This window comes from Tripterygium wilfordii, chromosome 4, assembly GCF_013401445.1.
Source record: "Tripterygium wilfordii isolate XIE 37 chromosome 4, ASM1340144v1, whole genome shotgun sequence".
Classification (NCBI taxonomy): domain Eukaryota; kingdom Viridiplantae; phylum Streptophyta; class Magnoliopsida; order Celastrales; family Celastraceae; genus Tripterygium; species Tripterygium wilfordii.
This window is the reverse complement of record NC_052235.1, coordinates 5,486,473-5,495,139: the sequence shown is the minus strand read 5'-3', so window position 1 is coordinate 5,495,139 and position 8,667 is coordinate 5,486,473. Positions and strand designations below refer to the sequence as shown.

At 38.9% G+C, this 8,667-nt stretch overlaps 2 protein-coding genes across 2 annotated transcripts; both read right to left on the bottom strand.

The window, feature by feature from the left end:
- Window positions 1-1,765: 1,765 nt before the first annotated feature.
- Window positions 1,766-3,514, bottom strand: LOC119996488 (zinc finger protein CONSTANS-LIKE 2-like). The gene is made up of 2 exons (XM_038843145.1): window positions 2,739-3,514; window positions 1,766-2,265 (listed from the first exon to the last, which is right to left on the bottom strand). Exons 1-2 carry the CDS (start codon window positions 3,468-3,470, stop codon window positions 1,906-1,908), a joined length of 1,092 nt encoding a protein of 363 aa, XP_038699073.1. The 5' UTR covers window positions 3,471-3,514; the 3' UTR covers window positions 1,766-1,905.
- Window positions 3,515-4,943: 1,429 nt separating this feature from the next.
- On the bottom strand, window positions 4,944-8,371 carry LOC119997855 (protein NSP-INTERACTING KINASE 1-like). The gene is made up of 11 exons (XM_038845063.1): window positions 8,026-8,371; window positions 7,785-7,917; window positions 7,597-7,668; window positions 7,366-7,509; window positions 7,202-7,273; window positions 7,041-7,100; window positions 6,810-6,907; window positions 6,539-6,688; window positions 6,117-6,458; window positions 5,655-6,034; window positions 4,944-5,565 (listed from the first exon to the last, which is right to left on the bottom strand). The coding sequence occupies exons 1-11, from the start codon at window positions 8,120-8,122 to the stop codon at window positions 5,245-5,247; spliced, it is 1,869 nt and encodes a 622-aa protein (XP_038700991.1). The 5' UTR covers window positions 8,123-8,371; the 3' UTR covers window positions 4,944-5,244.
- Between the last annotated feature and the right edge of the window lie 296 nt (window positions 8,372-8,667).

Here is an 8,667-nt window from a genome sequence, read left to right as displayed (position 1 = left end):
TGCATCTCTCCTGTCCCAATATTGATAATTATTGAAACCCCATAACCTAATTGAGTGACATTTTCATCTCAATTTGAGAATGAATCATCCTTCAATATGCACCCGTTCGGAATCAAATTGGACATATATCGATCCATCCAGGTCGTTACAGGTTCAAATCATAGAAACAATAACTTTATGTACTCACCATATTCTCTTGGTGACTTTATGTTTATGGAGCAATTCCCTTGAAACCATGGAATGTACTAAACTAGGGTTAATAATTTTGGTAAAAAAGTTTTGTACTCATATTCTGTTGGTATGAAGAGAAGAAAGACACATACACACACACTTACCTAATTAACTTCATCAAGCCAATTATATATCAAGTTAGCTACCTACCTACTTACAGCAGACTAGTGGTGCTATAAATCTTATCTATCACTACCCATTTTTGTGTAGAAATCAAGATATCATCGTTCTTGTAGACAGAAACCAGACGTTGGTTACATATCTTATTGAATCTTGATACTGTTGATTGTCACAAACAATTCATGGAAATAACTAAGCAAGAAAGTTTGATAATAAAGCATGCAAACCCCATAATTATACATAAGCTTATATTAATTAATTCATGTTAATTGATGGGTATACATGATATCAGTGTCATTAAGCTTTATATTTTGTAAAGTTCTTGTCCATGTCCATGTCCATATTGTTGACAGAAGCACCACCAACTTCAATAACCCGCTACTAAGGAGTAGCTAGAAACGTTCATGTTTGCCCTAAATAACACAAGTGGGAGCGCCGCCTAGTGCAAAATTTGGTATTGGGCTATATCTAAATTACAATAATAATCAGAAAATCAGATTGTCAATCCAAACCCATTTTAAGATTGAAAGCCCAAAGTGGAAGCGGGTGTTCGAGAGTCCATTTGATAAGAAAGTCCGACCAAACTTCCACTACTCTTTGTTCCTGGGCCTTTCAAGCATCAATGTGGGCCCCATCTTCAACTTTTTGTATGAGTTAAGATTCAAAATTTCTTCATAAAGAGAATGAGAATGAAAGGTGGTGGAGTTGGCTAGAGAATGAATTCGTTGAGGATATCCAAACTTGACTCGACCACATCAACACACCTATTGCACTTTCAGAGGATTTTCCCTTCAATAACATCTCATCATGATCATGTGTAGTATCATGAATTTTTCTTTCACTTTTTGTTTTCTCTTATGATTCTTATTCTTTTTTCAAAAAATGTGTAGGTACATTTGTATTTAGGCTTTACTTTGCAACTATTCTTCTTTTCTTCTTCTTTTTTTTTCCTCCTTTGTTGTTATTCTTCTAAAGATCCATTGTGTGCAGGGATATTTGGTACTCAAGATAGAAGGAGAGAAAGGCCTAAAAGGCATTTCTCTTATCTGATTGGGAGGAGGGCTCAGGGGTGTTATGGAGACAAGGGTTGAGAAGAGTTAGCAAGGTGAGGTGTTTTGAGTTTAGAAACCTTATTTGTCAGAAAGACTTGGAGATGGGAGTTTGATGAGTTTTACAAAGACTTCTATACTTCCCAAATGGGTTTTTGGTGAGGGTTTGTGGGGTTTCCTTGAACCTCCCCACAACATGTCAGGGTATGTGTTGTGCTTGATTCATAGCAGACTCTGCTTTACTTAAAGTCTTTTACCTTGAATGGTACTAAAGTTGCCAGTCAAAGGCTAAAATCAATCTTCCAAAACTACAACAGGTATTTGCTTTACTTGACACAAGTATTTGAACATCAAAACCTGGGAAATTCAAGGAAATGCATATGTATATATACATATTCAACACATTGCAGTAGCAGTAAGAATACAATCACCAATAATTGATTTATATTTTAGATGACACCCACATGATGAAGTACTGTTATTTATTTTCTGCCGTCACCTAAATTCAGAATGAAGGGACAATGCCATATCCAGATCCAGTCATCAAAGTTGTGGAGAACATCTGGTCTACTTCAATCTCTACATCTGTTCTCTTCGTGAACCGGCCTTTTATTCTTGCTCTTGTTTCTGCATACGCCTTTCTTGAGGCGTATCGGATTGTTTTCTCGAACTTGCGCGTCTTCTTCTTCTCTCTGTACCTTAACACCCTGGCCTCTCTGTCCATGGGACTAAGTTGTTGGGGCATCTGAACTGGAGGTGCAGAGAAAAGATCAATGGTTCCTTTTGGAGGCCTTGAATGTGAAAGGGAGTTGTCGCTGATCGTTGATTCCGGTACCACTCCAACGTCCAAGGATGAAATTGGAACCTGATCACATAACACAGAAGACAAATCACTGTCAATTTTAACAAAAAAAGAATAATATCCATTGAATCAATCAATAATTGCAAAACTTTATGATCCTAAACCCTTTGCACAAAGTGATCGACTTGGATTGACAGGAAGAAATAGATGGAATAAAAGTTCTTAAACTTTTGTTCCATTATATACCAACTTTTGAAGTTGAAAAGTTAACTAATAAAGTGCAGATATCTTATATCATGCTGTTAAAGGATGAGGATTAAAGGTGCTTGTTCAAAACTAGTTGAGATATTTGTGGGTCTTGTAGCCCACTTCTAGGGCTTCCGTCCACTTATTCGCACGAGTTTCGACCCCGGTCTAAAATGTTTGTCGTTGTGGTGCGGGTTGTTACAGTTAAGCTTGGGTTTAAAACGCCCAGGGGTCACAAACAGGTAGTTGGGCTAAAGAAAAAGGTAAATTAGTTTAAGAGAAAGTCTTACACTTGGAGTAATTGAACCACTGAAGCTGTAGACCTTTGAAGGCTCATATCCCAAACCAAGCTCAAAATTCAATTGCTGTTGTTGCAGACCATCCTTGGTTTCTCCACACTGAATAGGCACAACACTGTCACCTCCATAACTACTCTTCTGTGGAACACAACTGTAACTCCTCTGCTGCTTGTCCTGATCTTGATTGTATTGCTCACTGAACTGGGCATCACCAATTGAATTGTACTCAAAGAAGTCTAAATACTCCTCGCCCTCTCCACTATTGAACAGAACCCCATTATTAATGTTATTATTCTGATTGTTGTTGTTGGTGGCGGCGGCGATGGTGTTGGTGATAGTCTTCATTGGGTTCCCCAGTAACCACGAAGCTGCCTCCTCCTCTGCCTCCTGACTCACAAATTCTGGCTCAACCTTACCCGGTGGAGCGTAGAGGGCGTCAGAGATTGGGACACGGTGGTGGCGGCGCGCAAGGGGGTTAGCGGAGTGGATATCCGCGTCGCAGGAGGTGCAGAGCAAGGCGGCGTCCGCTTTGCATATAAACGCAGCTGGTGCTCGCTCACATGCCTCGCACACCAACAACCGTTCGTGGCAGGAAGCCACCCGATTGGCGGCGTGAATTCGGGAGTCACAGACTGAGCACAAGTAGGCTCCATCAGCTTGACAATACGCAGAGCAGTTGGTGCAAGAAACGCCATCGAAAGTCCCGCTTTCTTCCTTCATCATCTCTGTAAAAAACTAGAAGTTGAAGTTGAAGTTGAAGTTGAATTGAGGGTTTGGGCATTTCGTCGAGCATATAGCGAGCACCCAAGTGGGGATAGTGGGGAGAGAATCTGGGGGTGACACTTGGCGGTCGGTTAATGGAGACCGAAAAGTTATATTAGCTATGGGTCCCATAGCAGCAATACTGGCCCCACCAAACGAACCTCCTCCCACCACAAGATTTTTGTAGAGGTGTAATTACAGAGTTTTGAATAGTTAGTATTACTTGGTCATAGTTGTCCTAGAAGAAGTGCTGACGTGGAATTAAAAAATAATTAATAATTCCCAAAACATAGGAATTAGATTGAGTGAGACAACAAAATTGGAAATTTCCAACAGTGGACCATATTAGAATTTGGAATGCAGCTCCACCACTAGTTTGCTCACTTGAATATGGCAGCTGCTCATACTACTACTTCTACCTTATCTATAATATCATCTTTTTAAATGATAAAATCACTGAAAATATAATTGCATTGACTTTATATGACACATCAACATATTGACTGCATTTTAAAAAAAAACTGTGAGAACAACAATTTCAAACATTCATTAACTAAAATATAATTATGTTTGAACTTTGAATGACTTATTTGAAATGTCTAAGAATTGTATTAATCTAGTACGGGTTCTACATCTCTCAATTTTGATCGAGTCGGGTCTAACCTAGATCAATAACCAGAGGAGGATTCTAATCCCCTCTTCCGTTTTAAAAAAAAAAAAAAAAAAAACCTTTGGAGGAGCCAATCCCCTGCCCTAAGCAACAAGAATTACAATTATAAGACTTGTTCATTCTTGGGATTTTTATGCTTGTTCAGTTAACATATATGAGGTGAAACATTCTTGATGAGGGATTGAATGAAGAACAATTATTAATGGTGACTAGCTTTTCAATGTAATGTTCTTCACATTAGAGCCGGGGGAGTGGGTTTTGTTAACAACTTTATTGTTAGCAGCATCGTTTTGATGCATTTGGTCTGCTTGTGGCTCATGCTGGTTGAATGCTTTTGTTTATGTTGGCTTGCTTCATGGGCTATCTGGCCTTCACTATGAGGAAGTGGGTTATGGGCTGCATCAGAGGGCCTTGACAGTTTCAGTGAGACATCCCATATTGTCATTCAGGCCCATATACAGGTCACTTTTGATCTTAATGTTATTGGACATACATTGCTTCTTTTTTTTTTTTTTTATTGAAACGGGGGAGGGAGGGAGGGGAGATTCAAACCCACCTATTCATCAAGGTAATACACACCATTCTCACCACTCCAACTAGTGGCTCGAGTGTAGATATTGCTTGTTATTGGATCATTAACTGATCATCAAGCCATTCTGGTTTTTAAGTTTCAACATATGCCTTTAAAGAATATACTAGAGCAAATGAGCAATGCATTTGTATGCGTAAGTTTGATATATCAAATTAGAGTTCAACATGAACACTAAATCAAGAACAATGCTTGCCCTTTTTTTTTTTCACTCTATAATAATACAAGATGCATGAATTTTGGTTCAGAAAACTCAGTTTCTCAAGCAAAATCTGTACAGTTGGATACAACCAGCAAAGCCCTTTTCAGCCAAAGCTCTGATATGCTACTATAGTACAACAAAAAAATGTGCCAAAATCAACATAGGACTACTGAACTTAAAATAAACTTCATCTATATATATTTTTTCTTCTTGTTTTAACATTCTCACTATCTATGAAGAGTAGAAGAAAGTAAATCAAAACAAAGAAGGAACTTCACCTTGGCCCTGACAGCTCCATTGCCTGAACAAGTAATGAAGAGTCATCAGTGAGATCAGAGTATCGATCCGATGAGGTGAACTCATGGGGTTTGCATTTTGTTGTTTCAACTTTTTGTGAGGCTTCCCATCTTTCAGCAAGTCCATCACCTTCAAGCATTCGGACTACTTCGGACATTTTCGGTCTGTGAGCTGGAAGGTATTGAGTGCATAAGAGAGCCACTCGAACGATCTCCTCTAGCTCAACTGAATCATAATTGTTTTCAAGATCCTTGTCTACAAGAATCTCAAGCTTCTTCTCCAGATGAATCTTCTTCACCTTTAATTAATTACAAACTCAAATGTCACTCAAAAGCTTTGGAGAAGAAAAAAGAATGTGCATTTCTTAAGCATGAAACATACACTCACCCAATCAAGCATTGCACCTTTCTGGTTTGCTGCCTTTCCGAATTCAAGTGCTCTTAGGCCTGTGATTAGTTCTAGTAGAAGGATCCCGAACCCAAAGACATCTGTTTTCTCGGACGACTGGCCTGTGGAAAGATATTCAGGAGCTATATGGCCCACAGTGCCTCTCACAGCTGTTGTTACATGAGAATCTTCATGATCCAAGAGTTTTGCCAACCCAAAATCTCCTACCACGCCTTCACAATAATCATCAAGCAATATATTTGCAGCCTTAACATCCCTATGAATTATCTTCGGATCGCATTGCTCATGGAGGTATAAGAGCCCCCTTCCAGCTCCTAAGGCGATTCTCTTTCGCGTGCCCCAATCCAAGACTGGCTTCCCTGTCAACGTTAATTGAAACAAGTAGAGTGACTACACAGAATTGGTATTAGTGATTTTTTTTAACGTTTTGAGTTGTTTTACCTTTCAGACGAGAAGCAACACTGCCGTTGGACATAAATGGATAAACCAGAAGCCTTTCTGTTGGACTGATGCAAAACCCATATAATCTAAGTAAGTTTCGATGCACGGCTAAGCTAATCATCTCAACCTCAGTTTGGAATTGAATCTCCCCTCCAATAGCATTCCCGTCTTTAAGCCTTTTGACAGCTACTGGAGTCCCATCTTGGAGTATTCCTTTGTAAACATGTCCAAACCCACCTTTCCCTAAAATGTTCTTACTGCTGAAGTTGTTCGTCGCAATCTGAAGTTCTCTAAACTGGAACCTCCTCAAGTTTCCAAGAGAGACTTCCTCATGATGCCGGTCTGACGATTTGAAGGGACATGGAATCAGTTGGAGGAATTACTTAAGCCATTCTACATGAAGTAAAGGAAAAGCTACTGACCCTTAACATCAAAGAATGTCTGTTGATTGTGCCTTTGCCTCCACCACAGAAATAGGCCAAACACAAGGATGATCAAAGAGACACATCCCATGCTCAAGCCAAATGCAATGGCCATCTTGTGACTCTTAGGTCTTCCAGATATTGGATTATCTTAAGGAGCGAAGGAATTCAAATCAGGTACGAAACAAGCGTAAACAAATACATTGAAATCAAATTATGGACAATTATAGCGTGTTTGGATAAAATGAGTTGAAAATTCTACTTTACATACTTTGAGAGCCATTCAGGTTCATTGACATGGGCATCAGTGATGTTCCAAAGCATTCTGGTTCAGACCCAGTTGGACAAATTTGAGGGTTTCCAACAATGCTGCACGCCATAAACAAAGCAATTAGGCAAGGAAATTCAAAACCAGAACAAAATTACTTTCTCATGTCTTGTGTTTGTATGCTTTTGTATGTATTCAAAAGAAATGGACAAGAGAAGGGAGAGGGGAAGTTACTTGAATGTTTTAGCAGAAAATCGGGGTACATGGCCACTTAGGTTATTGAAGGACAAGTCACTGCAATATCAAAGATCAAGACAAGGATAAAGCCTTCTTCCACAACAAGAACCATAAGAAATCATCAAGTGAGGACAGCTTTGAGGAATCAATTTACTTACAGAAAGGCAAGTTGAGTCATGTTGGCTAACGACATCGGAAAAGTTCCTGATAGACTATTATTGTTAAGCCTCCTACACAAGTAGTTCAGAAAATTCATGTCAAATACAGAACCAAAATATGTTCCATTCAGTTTCTTGTAATGATTTGCTAATTCTATGCTTACATGTACTGGAGGTTTCTCAGGAGGCCTAGAGAGGAAGGAACTTCTCCAGTGAAGAAGTTACTAGAAAGATCCAGTGTCCGAAGTTTCAAAAGCTTTCCGAGCTCTGATGGAATTGGTCCAGTAATGTTGTTGTTCTGTAAGAGCCTGTAAAATAGTATATACATGTTAGACCATATTAATTAATCGCCATTGTTGAACTTCAAAACTCCCAAATGTTTGGTGGGTACTCACACAATTTGAAGATTTGTCAAGTTTCCTATGCTTGGAGAGAGAGTACCTGATAAGCTCTGACTAGGAGTTCCCCTGCAGAACAACACATTAATTTCAGCAATTTGAAGCAAATCTCCATTAATGACCTATGAATGCGGTCCACAGAAGATCTTCAAGTTTCTTTAATGAAAATTATTAATTAGACTTACAAGCCAATGACCAGGCTCTCAGGAGAACAAGTGACCATAGTCCAACTACATGGATCAACAGCATCCCCATCCCAATTGTCAAGAACACCATGAGGATCATGCAGAGATGCTTTTATACCCATTAAAGCTTGAACTGAAACAAAAACACCCAGATAAAGATACCACCATTTTCTCCCCCTTTTGAAGCTAAAGAGTGAAGAAAAGCACACACACCATTGTTGCAGATTTCATAAACGCTTACCTTCAAAGTTAACTCCTTTGGGAGATAATAACCCATTTGCAGAATCCCAAAACCACAAGAGGGTCAGAAAACAGAACACTATTTCTCTTCTTATCATCCCCGATGAATTGAAATTGACAAGAACAATAGAAACCCAGTTACCAAAACCTTCTATGGAGACTGTTTGTCCCCAATGAGAGAAATTTTGAAGTGGGTATCTTTTTGTTCAAAAGCAATCCTTAGATCAGAACCCCAACACTCACTCCCTTTCCATGCCAGAAATCCATTATAGCTAAAATCTTTGCGTCAGAACCCAAGAAAGGACCATCTTTCGGATTGTAGCATAAAGTGAAGTGGCATGCCTGTCTGGCAAGTCAGGAGGCTGTAAAGCAGCGGGCGTGCATAAAATTATATTAATAGCCTTAATCTTGAAAGAACAAATCTAGACGATATAATCAGAACACCAGGAGAAAATAGGAAATTCATTTGTTAGATTAATCATGCATATACATTTGAAAGTATTTCTATATCCATACCAATTTAACCCCAAGTTATCTAATTTTTTGAATAAAATACATACATACATATATCTTTGAACGATAAATTAAATAATTACTGTTGAAATCAACGTTAAGATCTTAAATCCACATAATGCAAACAAAA